General features: G+C 41.8%; 1 protein-coding gene across 3 annotated transcripts in view; it reads right to left on the minus strand.

Moving 5' to 3' along the window:
* Window positions 1-18,878, minus strand: part of LOC111243847 (cell adhesion molecule Dscam1-like) — a 123,651-nt gene extending 104,773 nt beyond the window's left edge. For 2 of the 3 annotated variants that reach the window (XM_086978887.1, XM_022790055.2), the window contains exons 1-2: window positions 18,172-18,875; window positions 5,700-6,014 (exon numbers count right to left, since the gene is read on the minus strand). In XM_086978887.1, the coding sequence (XP_086835013.1) occupies window positions 5,700-6,014; window positions 18,172-18,328 (472 nt within the window). In that variant the 5' untranslated portion in view covers window positions 18,329-18,875. Of the gene's footprint in view, window positions 1-5,699; window positions 6,015-18,171 lie in introns of all 3 variants that reach the window. The other variant, XM_086978889.1, reaches the window with a different exon arrangement.
* Window positions 18,879-19,199: the final 321 nt, after the last annotated feature.

The following is a 19,199-nucleotide window of genomic DNA, read 5'->3' on the forward strand; positions in this document are numbered from 1 at the left end:
AAACTTGTATAGCTCACATGATGAATCGGGGACTTGTCTCCGTGCACTACACACATGGTAATGGCAGACAACCGCGCCAAAGTGGCCATGGCCAATTGGCCTCTACGTTTCGAGCTTTATGTCTGGTATCGCCGTAAGGCATTCCATCAGACGGCTGGCGCCCAGAACGAAACGTCGTGCGTCCATGCTAGCTAGACCACCACGCCTCCCTACTGTTGCAAATTCGTTACCCACTAAAATATCGCGTGGACGGGGAATTTTTAAGTCAATGTAAAGTTGACGGTGACGAGTGAAGCATACACAAAGCGGGATCCAGATAAGACGGGTATGATCTCAGCGGACAATGAACAATCGTCTACGGGGAAGCTCTACATAGGGAGTAACCCCTCAACAAAAAAACAGATTGTTTCGATTGCTAAGCTATTTATAAGCCAGTTAATACCGTATAGCAATGAGCAACTAGTAATAGGCTGGGTAGAGCGATCTTGCTTTGGCAACAACAATCGACCGACCTGTCGAGAGTTATTCAAGACTGCCTAATTCTTCAAAGTACAATAAGGCGCGTACCGTTGCTTCTCTATGCCGTACAGAATAGTTTATTATAATACTGGAAAGCAAAGACGCCATTACAGATCAGAGTCAGATCGTTTAACATTACTATGCATTTTTACGGCATGTTGTATCAGATAATATGAACCTTCTAGAAATGGAACGAGCCAGTTGTAAGAAGAATTCAATCAGAGGCCCCTGTGACGAGTTGTCAAACAGATCTGTCTGTTGTTTTTGTTAATGGAAGGAAAGAGCAGTGGGAAGACGAGGCTGTATACCGTAAAAAGAAAAACTAAACGTTACACAAGCTAATTGTTCTAAGTGGGGGAAAAAACCATCATAGAATTAAACTTCTAATACCTACACTACTTAGATGTATATCGTTTAAAGCTAGTTTGCAAATACTCAACATGGAAAACTATAGCGTGACGAAAGTTCTAGCCTCGGGGCACAATGAGCGTTTGCAACAATAAACGATACTTCAACGATTTGCGCTAACCCGGCGACAATTACTATACCCAGGGTGAGCTAAATATTGCCTTGTGAGAATGGGTTTGCGAACACCAGAGCAGACACAGCTTCAGGCTTTTAAAGCAAGCGGAGAATCCGAAGAGGGGCATTGTCGACACGCAAGAATAGAAACGGAACACAGGAACACAACGCTGAAAAGGACTTAGAAAGTGAGGGAGCCAGATTTCTAAAAGAGAGCCGCTACAAGGATCGGTAAAACACTAGTTTGATATTTGGAACGCATCAGAGACTTTCAAGGTTGTAGAAAAGAAAAATTCTATGTTCTATGTGAGGAACGCCTGTGTTTAGTGCATCTGTTTTTTTACGGAAGCTCAGTTAAGCAGAGCTAATAAACCGCTTGACTTGCTTTACATTTGTACCACATGACATATGCCTACCGGCTTTACAAACCAGTTTCGACTTCACGGCAAACACTATGGATAATGTATGCCAGCTTCATCAGTTGTAGCTCATTGTACCTCCCTTACTTTCAGTGCGCGTCGCTTGACATCAGTTTCCTGCATTCTGTCGTGATCGAAGAGTTACCTATTTGTTTCCCTTAAATGCTGTCACGAAGATTCAGGACATTATTTTACATTGACATCAATTATCCACGCTTATAGCGAGCTCGTACCAGTGGTCCTTGAGCTTAGTATTCAGGCACTATTTAAAAGTAAACTAAGCACCGCTGTACACATAGGGAATGAGAGAAGACAGAATGAAGATTATGTACAAACTTGGGACCTTATTAAGCTTGCAAATGCTTATAAACAGAGTGTGAAGTTATATATTGGCACTCGAACGAAAACTTTTCCTCTCATTTACGTTAATTTGTTAACTCAAGTACGTTGACTCAAGCATTTCAAAAACTGCTAGCAAGATGACCCACAGTGCTAGCTTTGGCCTCCTAGCATAGGTAAGTTCGGAACTTTTAAGCTCCTCGTTAGTCTTATATCCACATCCACTTTCTGCATTGTAAATTTACTGGCTATCATCCGTTGCTGTCGGTTGATTTTTTCAATACCAGTAAGGGCGTCCACGGTTAAAAGATGCGGTCGCTTTTTCTCAGATACGGAAAATATTTGACAATTTCAAATTGCACTAACGAGTTGTTCCCTTCATACGATGAATGCGTCCGATATGTTCATCAACTTTCTTTATATATATATATATAAGGAGACGGATATATAGGAAGGATACCAGCCAGATTATATATGCAGACCTACCGCGCTACTATAACAGTACGTACTAAGAGACCCTATGTTCTTTTTGTAGTAGACGCTCTGGACAGGTAGTGCTTTAAGTTGATCTTAACAAGGTAATGGAGCACATACCAACGAACGATGCATACAATAGTTAAACCCGAAGCAGCCCTCACAATACCATTTCATTCATCCCATCATTAGAACAAAAAATATGAAGACAGACGGAAAGCAGAGGAAGAGCCCGTATGAGCCTGATGATGGGTTGAGCGATGAGCTTTGTATGACGAGAGCCATCTTTATTTAATTTGCCATTTTCCTCCAGAATTGCAACGCTATTTAAACGAGGCGAACATTAACGATCGAACGTGTGCACCCGGTTCTTGTATTCATTTTTGTGCGAAAGTTCCTGCCAAGTTCGTTCTAGCGCTATCTGAAGCAATTGAAGATGCTGTAATACACTAACGCAAAGTAACATCATATATAGGTTATACGGTATTAAATAGCGGATGAGATACTGGATAGCGTTTATATTGCGTCCATGCAACGAATAAGTTTCAGTTGTAAAACCTATTCTTTGCCCAGATTGGGCACTGTCGAGAGATCTTTGATCGGTTTTCAAGAAGGCTGCAGAAGTTAACGTTATCCGAGAAGTTTTTTTTGCTATGCGAATAATTTATATGCATATATATATATGCACCACTACTACTGGGTAAAGATAATTTTCCATATGACGAAAGCACATGGTTTTGTCGCTTCTACTAGTTGATGGCAGTTGTCTTCATGATAAAAGATTTGAAAAGCAGAGCATCATTGGCAATATCTTGTATGCGCTATGCATATGCTTGGAAGACAATCATTCGTTGGGTGATTTCCATCATTTATGCTATTGCAATGATGACTAGTCTGTTGCGGTGAGCCTTTTTGCGGTTTTACCATGGTAGGGTAAAGGTGGAGAATTTTTAGAAATTCCTCAAGACGACAACATCAATAGTGGAAATATGCATGCAAACCTCTTATATGAATATCGTCGACGAGCGTTTCTGGAACTCCATTCCTTATTCGTATTTTGCCTATCTGCCTTGATTTGAAGGCGCAGCTACATCAGTATCAGCGGGAGCACCAGTAGCCGTTACAAACAGATGGAGGCAAGATGAGATCTTGCTACCAATGAAGGCCTACAATGTGATAGGCGGCCTTAGAGAGAATAGCCGTTATGGGTGAAGCAGAGTCGCTCGGGCAGACGGGGGCAGCCGTGCCAAAGAGGGAGGTACTAGGGCAATTGCCGCGGGGCCGTTCTGCAGTGGATTGGTTAAATGGGGGCGGGGGGGGGGAGGGCGAAAGAGCAGCTTTCGGTCGTGTCGCACAGGATGCGCGGTGCCGACTCTGCTCAACGCTGGCCCCGCTTCTGGGTCCCTGTGCCTTTGTAGTCCTTGCGTGTCTGTGTGTGTTGTGTTCGCTTCCGTTGTATGCTGGGAGTTTTTACGTTGAATGGATGCGTGTGGGGATGTCTGCTTGTGTGTGTTGCGAACGTTGGCTGATTGTTGGCTGAGGGCAACGGATAAAAGAGAACTTTGGCTAGATGATGGCTCTTTGCACAAACGAAGGCAAAAGCATGGTAGCTAGCAAATGTCAAGGCAGCCCTAATGGGGACAGTTGGCCCTTGCCAAAGAACGTCACAACTTGGCAAGACAAGCTGTTACGTATCTGCCTGCACCGGACTTTTTCGAACCGTGGGGAGATACGGTAAGGAACAACAATAGCTACAGCATAAACGAGACTGTCATCTACAAAGCACTGCTATGGCCTTCCTTTGGTAATGTTTAATTAAAACTTCGTTCACGAATAGAAATCTTGTAGAAACTGCCAAATGAGGGTGCATGTTCATGCGTTTTGTTACTTTTATAGTTCCATATCGCACTCATACCTATACTAATCTTGCTGCAAAAAAAAAATGTCTGGATACAGAACAGGGTCAGTAAGCCAGTGATGGAAACAATTATCAGTAAAAATAAAAGCTTATAATTCAATAATACAAAGGTATTTCCGCATAGCTTTCGGATCACGGAAGGTACACGTGCAATATTTCTTTGCATTTGTTATACAGTGTTAGAGGGACAGTTGCAACATATTGCATGATGTAGAAATACGTTACACTAGGTAATCATATACACTCTGTTGAGAAGTGTTTTTTTGTGAGTGAAGCGAGAAGAAATTTCTATCCATTAAAATGTTCAGAAACAACGAGATGCAGAGGGTGTCAATCTTTTTCAACAAATAACGGACTTTTCTGTCATACGTACTCAAGGTTAGAACCCAAGTACTGATTTCATGGTTCGCCCAGATATCGCTAGGATACACATGACCGATCAGCCGGCAAGTGGAAATGTCCTCCATTTATTATCCAAAGAGATAGCACGGGATATTTCAACATGCTTCCGGAAAGAGATTACGCTAGGCCAAAAGATGGAAAGAAAACAATTGTTACAATATGGAAAAAAGATCTTTATTTTTTCGCAGTTGTGCGCCTTCTCCAACGACGAAAAGCGACACAGTGTATACCTGTAGTTGGCACAAGACGAGCGTCCGTGTCACAAAGGGCTAGTGGGGGGTTACATCAATAAATCACCCAGTCATCCATTAAACGTGCCAGCTTGCTTTAGGAGGGCAACACCATGTTTGTTCTAAAAGCACCAAAATGTCAGTTTCATGCGACGGTTCTGTAAAAAAAAATTATGTGGCCTCCATTACGATCCTGCCGCAACAGACGACTAACGAACATTTGCTATGTGGCCAGGCACTTGCCGGACATGTCGCCATGCTCGTCGTATACTCAAGGTCGCTCCGGCGTGGTGAACCAACCAACCAACCTTTGACCCCTTTCCCGTTATGCGGAGGTATAATCGTTGCAAGTTGTCCTATTTGTTTGTTTGCAAAAAAAAAAAAAAATGCGGTGTTTTCCTGCCGCAAAGCCATACCTCTATATCTCATCGAACGTTTACAAAGCATAGGAAGTATATTAACTTTGGAATCTAATATTATCACCCGGCGCTTAAGAAATTAAGAATAAATTTTCTAGACAGATAATAGGGATCATAATTTTCATAAACGGGTTACTATTATTGTATGTATAGCCTCCTCAAGCTACAATTTTATATCGCGTCTAGTCGATATGACTATCGTAGAATTACCTGTAAAAGCGTGTTATATTTTTTTTACTCTCACTTTATTCATATGTTTGTAGTGGCAGCCAAAAATATTCTCTTACGTATTGAGTGGCCATTACCACTGAGACAGCTTCAGCCTACATAGACGGGGCTGATGGAGGGAAGTTCAGAGTAAAATTCTATTTTAAAACAATACTATCTATGGCATGTTTTTTTAGGCAGATAAGATAATATTGACCTATGAAACTGGTATGATATTATCTCCACTTACCAGCTTCAATACGAACGTCTCGACTTCCTAGGGTGCCATGCTCGTTATGAGCGACACACCTGTATACGGTCGAGTGCACTTCAGGCCGAATGTTCTTGGCATCAAAAGGCCGAAACACAAGTGAACCATCGCTCCTTACGTAACGTAGCCCGTCCGAAGATGATTCTGAGATTACCTCTCCGTCACTCTTATGCCAGACGATGCTCGGCTGAGGCGATCCGCCAGCGTTGCAGGTAACAACCACGCCCGCCGCGTTCGAGAATTGCACTGATGAAGGCGGCTCGTTGAGGAAATACAGTGGTAGACGCCGTAACTCTGTTTCAAAAACATAATGTAACAGCACTTAGTTATGCGATTTCGATATTTGTATGCCTCATTTCTCTGAATATAAATATCCTTTTTTGTTAAACCTAAGACGCTAAAAGAGCCAGGGAAGTTGAGACAACGTCAACACCGATGTATATATATATATATATATATATATATATATATATATATCGATAAGGAGGACACTTATTTAATTGTCTGTGTCGTTCTTGTTATTTACTTTCAACTCTGAAGACATTACGAGTGCAACAATGTTAAGGTCTATGCAAACAAACAGCCATCACGCCTTTTCCCGATGCACTTAAGGAGCCGTTCAGTATTTTGCCTACTTTCCTCTTTAATTTTTTTATTGTATAAGGTCAACTTTTTTTTCAACTTAGGAGAACGTGATATGTTCACGTTGCCAACTTATTCCTTTCCTGCTATAGATGCATTACGCTGCCGCCTTTAATTGGCTTAGTTTAAGTACTGCAGAGACGCTCGAAATACAAATCTTGCCCTTGTTCATTTTTTCGAAATACTCTCCCACGTCGTTCCCCGAACAGTCAATACAGCTCATTGTGGAAACGTGTACAACTGGCGTGTCTTCAATGTACAAATCCTTTTTGACTCATCGCAAACTATTTGCAGATTGCAGCTTAAGTTATTCATGAAGACAGGTTTGTTTGGAACAGCGGGTTTGAGTCAGCTCGCTCTTAAAAACGGTGCTTTCTCTTCTTTGGCCATCTTGAAGTAGAGTGATTAAGAAATAATATTGAATAATAATTAATCGAGTAAGGTTACGAAAAGTGAGACTATAGCTAGGATTTAGAAATACATGTTCTCACTAGACAATAGAATGATAGAGCTTTACATAGAGAGAACATTTGTTATGTATCTGCAAGCAGACCAAAAGGTGGTCAGTGTAAAAATAAATATCGAGAGAGGAACTTTTATACTGAGCGGAAAATAGCCGCAGATCTTCATACCGTTGCATTTGGGTGTCTCTATTAACAACGGCAGAAAGGCTGTGAAAATAAATACTATTTAAATTAAATTTAACTTTTTAACGATTACGTAAGACTATGGCCAGCTCGTCTCCTAACTATTGATCATTTCTTTTAAGTGTAAAATGATTGCCCAGAACAATCAAAAGTAAGATCGTGACAACAAAGCGATATGAAGTGCCGTGAGAAGACTGGTTACGTCGCTGAAAGCTGAACTGCAGTTAACACCGATAACGCCATGCCAGAACAGTCTCGCTTGACGATATCTGTACCGTTACAGAGCTGCCATGGTCGGAGGACAACATCATTTTCAGTTTAGGAGAACCTTTTGCTTAATCTACACACCGTACACAACGTTGTACAACTAAGAAATTCCACCCATTATTAGTCTATGATAATATCTACCCATGTGAATGCGCTCATGCACACATACCCATTTGCGCGTGTTCCTTGATCCTGTCAAAAAATAATCACCTAAAATGTGCCTGAAACATCTGTCTTGTTCTGTCAAGGACTGCGGAATTCTTCTGTGTTGAACGGATTCCAAGGGTGCCGATTCAGCCTGGGATTCTCTTATATGCGGGATTACCTTATTCGTGATATGAGAAGCTGAATTCTTCCATTCCTTCTACTTACAGTAAACCTTTAGCGTTCACCTCTCGTGGTCGGCAGCCTATCGGCTATAATCCCCTTTCAAGCCCAGTTACCTTAGGTTTGCCGTCATCACAAAACTGCCATGCAGCTTCCACTGATTTCTGCTGCCATTTAATAGAAAACATTCCATCTCAAGTAGGAACCCATTTAACTTTGGCACAAATGAGTTAGCCTCTGAATGTGACGGCTAGCCATATGTCACTGCGGCCGGTTCATTCATTGTGAATGAAAGAAGGTCTCGGAGGTGCCGTCGCTGCCTTTTAGCCCGTTTCGAGCCGCCTCAAGAATCGTTCGGGTAAGGTCGGTCGGTCGGTCGGTCGGTCGGTGGCCCGTTCTTCCGTCCCCCAGCTGTGAGGCAAAGACCGTTCAGAGAGACGCCGCAGCAGAAGAAAAATCCCACGTCCTCAGTCTCTTTTCGATGGAGAAGGAAAAAGAGGCGATGGCGGAATTTGCCACAGCTAGCAAGCCTCTGCTGCCACTGCCGCTACCACTGGCACTGCACTATTCCGTATTACGTACATACACACACCACTACGGATGGGAGTCTGTTTGAACATAATGGGAAGAAGAAAAAGAAGGAATGGGAAGCACGAGACGAGGTTTAGCGTTTTCTTTCTTCTCCCGCCGTCGCCGCCGCCGCTGCCATACGTGCATGCTCTAATGCATGCCCAGCGTTAGTTCTTCGTTCTTCTTTCTGTCGGGTCCACTTCAATTCATGGCTCTCAACCAGAAAGACCGTTTTCAAGCACGAGTCAAAGTGTGACTGAGCAGCAAACAATGGCCTATCCCTACTTGCTCCCGCCGAAAAATGCATAACGTAAGCTAACGGAATAAAAAAAAAATTATGACAAGATGGCCGGCATACAAGTTAGCCGATGTTTTTTAAAACTTTTTCACCATATTTTCGTTCATTTGCTCTCAGCCGCATTGGCTAAGTGCTAAGCTAATCCAAGTTCACCCGTAAATTCCCGCTCTATCCAGCTCATAGTGTAATATATCTTACAAGGCAAATTTGCACTACTAATGCCCCGGAGCAATCACATCCGTACCAAACTCGTGCAAATCGGGGTTAGGCGAACGCAAATCCGCTGCTGCCGCTTCTACCCCATGGTTGTTTATGTGGATAAGCCCCAAGCACGATAAATTTGACTGTAGCGTCGAGTGCCGTGAAGCTTACCACCTCACCCCACCTCAGCCGCTATCTTTATTCTGAAGTGAGCAAAGACCTATGATCTGAAAAGTTGCGCGTGAGCCGCGACCGCCTCCCTCTTGCCTTGTTAATAAGACAAATGGTCGAACATGTTTCAGGCTTTCCCCATAAAAGCAACGACCAGTCGTGCACACTTTTCCACCTCTAGCCGACGAAGAAAAGTTTAGCTTCATGCTTGTTTTTCACCTTAACCTAGATACGTTTCTCTAACATACCGATTGTATAATGCTCTTATGTAGCATTTTATGATTATTCCTTGAACCCTTTAGAATCGGCACGCTACCATAGGAAGCATTAAGCCAGCTTGAAGTAACTCAGCAGGTGACAAAATGGCCTAAAATTTAATTATATTAAAATTAATTAAATTTACCTCAATACATTAATATAGTCGTTTTGTTTGTCATTGGGAAAAAGTGTAGGCTTGTGCGCGTTCGTGTTTCGTCGCTTACATCTTATTTGAGAGCTTCCTTTGAATAAATCGCTGAAAATAGCAAAATACACCGGGTGCACATGTCCAGTGTACGATAGGGACTATCATAATGTTTTGATAAACAATTATAACAGCCTGCTCTAATAGGGTATATTCGAAGGTGAATCATCTTACCGGAACTCGAGTTAAACAGGCAGGCTTAACGGATTCTGGAAACGGCCAAACTTGAAGAAAGCAGTGCTTTTTATTTTTTTGTTATTCTTTCAAGCGTTATTGTCGTTTTTCCACAATTAATCTTTGCCAGTGAGTACCGGCAGAAAAGCCTCGTAAAAGATATTTTCTTTAACGTTTTCGGTTAAATCTACTGTATGACGAAATTTTCGGAACTGCCTCTTCGGCATAGCATCATGGACTTGCCCTCACTAAAAGGTCTAGCTCTGATGGGTCTTGTTGGATTTATCTGGAGTTTCTTCGACAAATCTGTGAATTGGCATAGTAAATCTAAGAGATGAGTATGCATGAGTGACTATGCCTGCACTGAAGAAAAGGCGATAGTAGAAAAGCGCTGACAGAACCGTGCTTAGTAAACGGGAAGGGCCTATCCAAAATCTAGCGTTGAGAGCGGACATTGTGGTATAATTCTAAAAAAGGCGGACGTCGCCGCACGAGTTAGTGTCCTAGATCCACAAGCCGTTTGTGGGAATATTAGAAAAGAAAAACCACAGAGTTCGCCAATGGCTGTAACAGAATAGTCTATGATCCAGGGGTACCCGGAAACTCATACGTCGGTGGCAGACATAACCGCTGGCCTACACCGACCTTGTTCGTTACCCAGATTATAATGTATTGTTTATATTCTGCAATGTCTCGAACTGAGCCGTGTGTTGGCAACCATACCGGCGGATCAAGTTCTGCACTACCCTGCGAACAAAAGTATTATTGTTAGTGTTATACTCGAACTGGGCTTATTAGTGAACATAACTCATTGATTTTAATGCTACTTTGTAATCATGAAACACGTTCATGCTGACTGAATTTTGTTCTCAATCCTATTAAAGCCTCACCTTATCTCTCTAAGAACATACTTACAAGAATAAACCTTATATAGCTTTATAGTTTCAGAGCAGGAATGTTGACACTGCAAGGTTTCTGGGTTATATTGCTGGGGTCTACCTCCAGGTGGTGCGATTAGCCAAAACGAAAAATCTGCACTAATGCATTTGCGCCGGAGGCACGATTTCATGGCATGGTGACTTTCGCTAGCGGAATCCCTCCCGGCTTAGGCTTTACATTTTCCTAATCACAACCTTGCACGGAGGTGAACGAGGCTGACTGGATCTGAGCGGGGATTCACCAGTGCTATATTTACTGATGCAAGCGCATTACTACAGATTTTTGCTGTGTTCGTAATCACATTATCTGGCGGTGAACCCCAAAAATGGAACTTAGAAATCTTGCAGTGCCAATATTCCCCACCGTTGCAGCTGCATACTACCCGCAACTGCGGAATAACGGCAGCTGTAGGTACCTAAATCGGAATCCCACCTAAACGAGATTTCGAGATCTGAAAGATTACAGGTTTCCATTGCCCCACCCAAGCATTGTTAGAATAAACTAATCATTATTTATAACTAAATGTACCATTGTCATTTAAATATATTACAATGTAAGTTACGGTAAGTAAAAATGAAAAGCAGCAAATTCTGTTGATGCTTGAAAACCTTGAAATTGTCCTTAATGGACAAGGAGGAAAAAGTCACTTGTCTGATTTAAAAAAAATAACTATAGATAACATTTGTTAAGGAGAAAACGGCGACCGTAGCCAACTTCCAGTAGCAGCGCAGTCATCATCTGTTGCCTGCACTTGAAGAGTATTAGGTTGGTTGACTGATTTGGGATGAAAGCAAACAAGCGATTGTAAAACCTATAATATTAGCAGATTTCTTTCATATAGAAAAAATAAACACTTGTTTACGTGAGTATATGTCTAATAAGAAAGTCCTGAAAGTTTTTAGTGTCTTTGAAAGGTTGCCGCTTTCGGTACTCGATACGAGATGTCGCGATCAAAGCAAAACGGGCTGAGAAATTTATCAACGAAAATATCAATTATTGTTACCTAGAATTTCGCAAATTGTTTTTAAGGATTTTTTGGCCTATAAACACTTCTACTTAAGGCTCAGTTCATGGATGTTATGGAAATATGTTAGTATAGTTATTTAACTATAGTACTGCAGTAGTATTGTTACTAAGATTCTGTTAGGTGAGACATATCGAGCGATTGGAGCTGATCCATCAGTCCGACATCGCAGTAAGCTTTTTCTTTCGTCAAAGCCCAGCACTAAGTGGAATGAGCGGAACAGCCATACTACAAACGCGTTCCCATTACTCGATATCGGCAAGGCATAGGTAAAGCTGGGCAACCCAAAGATCTGAGCCAGCAAAGTAACCAGCTCAACACAGCGGATGGCGTGACATTTCAGTAGATAAAGCAGCCTTACCTGCAGAACGTGTATTACGTGCTACACTCAAATTTTCTCGGAAATTTTTGTTAGCAGTACTTCAAACCGTGATGCTTATGAATCGCGGACGTGCTCGACGCAAGCGACTGCCTTCAATCAACTTCCTTCTTATTTATCCTGACTACGCAGCAAGCAAACTATCTGTAGGGATCAATGCAGACCCATTTCAGCGGTCTGTCAAAAGGGAAAATTTAAGATTTAAACAGAAGTTATAAACGCAATCGAACTTTGAGAGCGTCGAGTCAACATGCATGCACTATAGTAACAACAGGGACTCAAATAAGAGTTAAGGAGGTGAAAAGCGCGTAAACGGCAACTTCTTCAACTTGCAAAGCCCAAGGGTTTACATCGGTTTGCTTGGCAAAAGCGCCGGTTCTTCTGTTTGCTGCGCAGTCTTCGCTACAAATGAGCTGCTAGTCTTTTGAGGGTAGCAAATAGCGCAAAGGTAATCTTTTCCGTTTCCTTCGAACATGTAATATGGTACAGTACAGTGCTTGCATAGCGACGCCAGCAGACAAGGCCATGATGCCAAGTCTCTCCGTCAATAACCGCCAAAATTGAACGCTTGGGTGCAGCCAGTCAACAGGTATTGCCTGTTCATAATGGATAGTGAAAGCCTTACCAGGACAGTAATATCCGATCGTCCTTCCTACCATTAGTAGTCCTGTTTTCGATTCCGGTTTACGCTTCCGTATCACATACTCACACAGCGCTCCATTTCAATATACAAAAAAGCTACAGTGATTCGAAAGGAAAACGTATAAGCTACTACCAGCTATTCTATGTGACGCAATTCTATAATGTTAACGGAAATAAAAAAAGAAAATTACTCCATATTTTGAGGCTGGTTATATGATCGATTACATTATGGATTGGACCTGTGTTGGTCCTATGTGTGCCTGCCGGCTGCCTTTTTAAGTTTCAGTTCATCGTTAGCATGTGAGCCTGCATTCAAAATAAATGCTCCATACCATTTTGAACTAAGCTATCCGATAGCAATATTTTAGGCAGCTGGTAAGACAACTTGCGACAGCAAGATCACAAGGGAAAACCTTTTTTTGACCATATATTCACAAACATTATCCGCGAGTAAATTTGAGCCCGCATTTTGCTTTAATGATTATCGCACGTAGTTTAGTAAAGGAGACTTCAAATTGGAAAAAAACATACTGAAGACTGACTAGGACAACGAATTGTTATTTCCCAGATGTGGCATTTAGAAGGCCTAAAATGAAAGAAGTTTATGATTTTTAGTTATCTCTATTTACTAAGTTACTGTTGAATTGAGTCACAACAAAAAGCTTCCCAAATCGGTATCTTGTTTATGTCTCCTTAAATTACACCAGCGATGCGTGAATTGACAAGTTCTACTTTTCCGCGAACTGGTATCTGGAAAACATTAGCTCTCTGAGTGGTGTCAGACCCATGTTCCACGTAGCGAAAATAGCGCGTGTCTGGATCGTGTCTATAAGAGGTGGTCACAACTAAGTCAATCTCCGTCGGTTGCAATAAGATTTCCACACCTCAACACTTCCGGTTCATGATTGCGGCCCCACTTATGTTACTGCCTCCTCCTCTTACTGACCAGGTCAAAAAGCGACTGAATGCATTAATCAATAGCGTAAGCATCAACTTTGCCCTTTTACCATATTTCCTACTATAAATGACGGCTTTTGAAGATCCGATTTTTTCCTGTAAACCTAAGTTCTCTCTCTGGACAGAAATGTATTTCTTCTACTTAGGCTTCTTCAAGGCTAGATGTACTCCAAAAATGGCACACAGCTATTTCGCAAATAATCGATAATGACCCAATTCATACCCATGGGTAAGCTATTCATTGATCAACTAAATAGCAGTGCATATTGCAAGCGAATAAGGGAAAAGGACTCGGTAACTGAAGCTCATGTGTGGACTCCTACCTAAACAGTTAAACTTCAGAAAGCTTTGTGCTTTTGACGGTCAATTGGATCTGAAGTTTAAATGAGTCGCATATAGTGCCTAGTGAAAATTTGGATGGATTTTCCGTGTCCACACCTGGCAAAGGCTAAACCCAACATTTGCTTTAATGCTAAGATAAGCAGTGAGCGGCCGATGCAGTGGGTTAATAGATGATCGCTGATGTAGCAGTTGGCGTCTCTCGAGGGGCCACTCCACTGAAACTATTTCACTTTCCCATAATTGCTTAAAGTACGAGACGTTAAAAGCGTCTCGTACTTTTTAAGCAATTATGATACAATAATAATCAATACAGACCTTCGTCTCGCATACTGGGTTTTCGGTGATTTGGGACCGAACAGCTTTTGTTGAGTGTCGATGACCCAAAAATTAAATAAAGGTGCAGACCATATTATGTTGCATTTCGCAAGGAAAACAGCCCTAAAAACGCCAAGGATATGGGTTATGCAATTCCGCGCGCTATATCGTTGCCTACTTTTCATGTTTTAATAGCTTATCTACAATGTCCTAAGGCACTGGATGAGTGTTTAATCTCTGTCTCTGCACACGATTTCTACATTAGTTGAGATGATATAGTCCTAAGATGATGGTTAATATTGGTCACACGAAAAAAGGTGCAACGGACCTATAAAGGGAACAACAGGCACTTTGTACCGTCTGGAAAAATATAAATTTTCTTTTCGCTCTAGCCACTCATGTACGACCAATTGTTGTAATAAGTAGCGGTATAAACTGACACATGTTTATCGCATCGACGACCTTTACGGAAATCTTACCAAAGTTGATCGTTAGACAAGATGAGATCTTCCCTGCAGGTACGTCTTCAAATGTGTCATTAAGTAAAATTAACAAGCCATATTAACTCGTAATAGCGTTTGGCAAAGGATTCTATTACTGGTAGGAGTTCTATACAAGAAATTCACATTTTTTATCATCACTAGCTTCGGATGTGTTGCGTCCACCTCTTTCAGATAAGAGCCAGAACTAAAAGCGTACAAGATTGGAAATAGCTTGCAACGGCATTTATCAACTATCTGTGTTTAGACAAAATATCATAAAAACGCAGATCGGAGACCAACTGGGTCAATAAGAATAATAGTAAGCATTATTTTTACAACAATATGCTCCTGGTGTCGTCTGCATTGGTACCGTTAGTTATCAACATGTCTGTGTTTGTCGACAGGTTGAGAATATCGTCTGGGAGGGATCCAACTGGCAAGTTACTGCTTCCGGAGGAGAAGAGCTTCCGTAACTGTCCCTCTCCGATACGAAGTGAAGTGGTTCTTCTGTCCGACCGGGGTCACGAAGACAGAAAGGCCGGACAGGAGCTAAATTTACGCGAAGTATTCCTCCTAGGTGCAACTGCAGAAAAAAGCCTTCAGTGGCCTCGATTCCTTCGACCTTAAAAGACTACGAAGTGCTTTCTCAGCCGTCGGCCGCGACAGTGCAAGTAAAACCCGTTCGAATTCGACTCTTTCGACACAATGACAAGTATTTTACGTCCACAGCTGCAGAGAGAAGTCTCAACCATAGTATATGTACATCGCATATAGCAATCGAATATGCGACTAAGAGCCGCTTGGGGGAGAAAGCTCGCCAGCTCTAGGGTGCCCATACTTCAAGTCCTTATAGTATAAAGTTCACATATAATAATGGTAACTATAGTAACAATATAAGTAGTTGTAATATAATTAATAAACGATAAGGTCGTGAAAAAGAAAGCTTTGCACGATAAGTTTATAATTGAAAGTACGGATTTGATTTTCTAAGCAATTCCGAGGGTCTGTGACTCGCAAGCGTATCACAGACTTTCGGATCACGTAGCATAGTACGAATCTCTAAAGTAATGCTTGAAAGTTGTGCGACAACGTCCCTATTAATGTTATTAGTTCAATGGATTATATTCGACCCCGGTGCTATGCGCAATACATCCTACAGGTTTATACAAGGATAAAATGGCGTTTTTTTGCAGCTCCATTATTTGCGCCAGTTCGATTACGATGAGCTTGCGGATTCTAGCGTTTAACATATTGCTAAAAAAGCCTTGCGATATTAAACTTTGCTCGTAGTTTGTTACAATTCGTGCTCGAGACATTTTGTCTTCCTTTTAAACAGGTTGCCTTTGTCTCGTCAGTATATATATATATATATATATATATATATATATATATACTGATTAGTGCTTGCCCATAAGAAACGTATACCGACCTGCTGTTCGTAGTGCGAAACAGTTGCTGAGATAGTTGGCTTAAATAGCAACGACGTTCAGTAAAAAAAGATTAACTGTTTTATTGCTGGAAAGTTCTATAAATGATCATATTTAGATGTGTTAAGCATCGTTTCGAGGGTTTTCAGAAGAAGAAGAAGAAGAAGAAGACGTATTTTTCAGAAACCAATCCTATATAGTTATGAGCAAGCTAATTCGATTAGGACAAAGCAGTATAATTATGTTATTGATCGCTATTTTTGCAGCTGTCCGCGCTGTAGCGGTCCTCGGCGCACTTGCCACGCTCAAAACCTCATTACACATAGACATATACTTCACAAACTAAAAAATAAACCAGACATCAGTTGTTTGGCATAGCTCTGGGGCGATGTTGTCACATTTTCGATAGTACGCAGGTCATAGCCGACAGCCCTCATTTAGTAGCCGAACCCTCTGTGGTATGTCCTCTTTGTAAAGCAAAGATCGCATAAAAAGATTCAATTTTTACATAAATTGGCCCATTTCAGAAACATCTACAGCATATAGTGACAGGCTATCTTTCAGCCAATAAGAAGCTGTCGTGCGCAACGCTTATCTTTGCAGAGTACGAGCTTATTTTGTTGCATCTGTTTTTGCTACCCCGGGATGGCACCTTCGTAAGGATTAACGCTGCTCATTTTCTTCGAAAGACAACCTTGATGAGCATTGGGAACTGATTCAATCGGCTACCTTGATACGTACAGGATCGCGCAACAATATTTAAATATCGATACTTCTTGGTCAATAGGGGCTAAGATGTCTTTGTGGAGGTACTATCGTCACGAATACAACGATTGAACTTTCGTCATGATTAGCTACGGCGATGATATAGAGCTCTCCGCGCATAGATCAGCATGTTAGGGCTCGTATTTAGTTTTCCAAGACGAACTAGAGGATTTTAACATACAACAAGCATCCTAGTATTGCAACATGTGGCTGTCATTATTTTTCTTTTGTCATAGTAGCAAACATTGTTTCTTTCCTATTGTTAGGACCAGCCACGATAGGACAACAAATGCAACAAAATTCATTATTCCCCATCACGTCGTTCCGTTCCCGCTTTTTCATGTTTATCCCTCTTCTTTGTAATAGATGAGATATTGGACGCATGAGGGTATCAGCGTATTGACTTTCCCTGCTGGAGAGGTCAGCGACAGTAAAAACCACTTTATCACACAGAAAACATATCGAAGTGTATGAAAGCACTTTAATCAACATAAATAATCGCACAGCGTTATCTTGCGAATAACACATCACGACGTTTGCGCTCAATAAGGCCCCTCCATCTGTCAATGGCCCGTTATACGTGTTACGTTAAGTACAGACTCTCGTCACGAACCTTTGACGTGAGCGGATGATCCATGAAAACACTCAGATTCGTCCTGGCTACATGAATACGTAGGGTATATGCCCCAGCTCCATAATAGCTAAGTATCATTATTTATGGGAGCAAAGGTTTCGAGTAAAAAAAATAATATCGTATCGAAATAGGTCACAATGAAATACTTCCTACAACGCTTTCATACCCATTCTATTTCATCGATCACGTAGTGCATTATTGTATCTATGGGCGTGTAATGCACTGTTTTTTTTCTTCGTACATAAACAATTTTCTATAGAGTTGTTATGTTATGTAGCTAAAATTAGATAAAGGGTTGACTTTAGATGAACACTGCCTCCACGAAAAACTGCTTCGGAAACTCACGCTTCGTGATTTTCGTGTTCGAGCTTTAGAGGGTTCTAAAATCTCAAAATAAATGACTGAAAATATTTCTTCAATTTACTTACGGTGATTATTTTGGTACCAATACACCTGCAAGTGGCCTATTTCCGTTGCCACGATAACGATCTATTAAAGTATATTATAGTCCGGATGTGTATACGGGTTGACCAAACACAATAATTCAGATTATTTGAAGAAAATCACTTGATTTTACCTATCAATCGAACTTCTCTATTTACATTCATAATAAAAAAGCAATTTTCTGTGTGCAAATGCAGATAAATAATAAAGATTATTCAATTAAGGCGACGAATGATTCGTTCGGAAATAGTTTTCCCCTTTACTAGCTGCACAGCATTTACTGTACCAAAAGTACTTGCTACGCTATTTAATGACGTCGGTCATCACCGCAAATCTCTTACCTTCCGTCGAGGTGGGCTGCGCGAAGAAAAGAAGCACAACGGTGACAATGTAACAGGTCCACATTGTGGAACTGTATTGTTCTTGCCTTCCTCCTTCTCCTTTTCGTTGCAGAAGTTGTTGACGTTCTTTTTGGCACTTATGGGCGAAGTTTGGCATTTTTCGTTCTTTATTGAACTACCGTTGACTGACTCGGGCCAGAGGAACCCCATGTAAACGGCAGGCACAAATCTCGTGCAACTCGGTAACCTAGTGACCACATGTCAAACACCAGAACAAGGCCTGAGGTACCCAACGAACCTCACCTCTTTGTCAATATTGACGGATCTACTCCACTTAGCCTCCCACCTAAGTCCAAGTGTTCACTTTGAAGTTCGTTCTATAGAGATCACTTCACAAAATCCATTTCATGAATGTCCAGATATGTGATGTACCGTTACCCTTGTTGATACCCCTTAATCCAGTGCTTTAATCCACGATTTACACAGACACAGATTTGAATACACGGCATTTAATTAGCTTAGCATATAACTCGCTCACACTGAATTCCGCTTAAGACGTTCGTGCACATTCTATTCACGCATTTACGTATCCACGCGATAAGAAACACACCGAAAAGCAATGCTCATTTTCACGTGACACTGCCGGGCTGAACCGCTTCGACGTGAATCCCACGAAGCTTCGTAGCAATCTGACGCTGGCGATCGACTGCGTGGACCGCGCATCCCGCCCCCGCCTCACTCTCCTCCGCACCCCGGCACCCGCTTAAACCAGCCACCCAAACCATCCAGTCCAGACAACAGCGCCATCTGGTTCGTACAATTCTCACTTAGCAGCGGTAACGGACTTCAGCCACTCTTTTTCTGCTGGCAGCAGCGGCAGCCGTCTTGCGTTCACTATCTTTTGTAGCTCTTCGGGCCTTCGTTTCTGCGCCACCAGCAATAGTAGCAGCCATCTCTGTCGTCGTCGTTTTGGTAAATGGACACGACGAGGCCGCATACTTATCGGTAGGTTGGCAAGCGCTTGCTAA

This window comes from Varroa destructor, unplaced genomic scaffold (genome assembly GCF_002443255.2).
Source record: "Varroa destructor unplaced genomic scaffold, Vdes_3.0 BEIS01000002.1, whole genome shotgun sequence".
NCBI lineage: Eukaryota > Metazoa > Arthropoda > Arachnida > Mesostigmata > Varroidae > Varroa > Varroa destructor.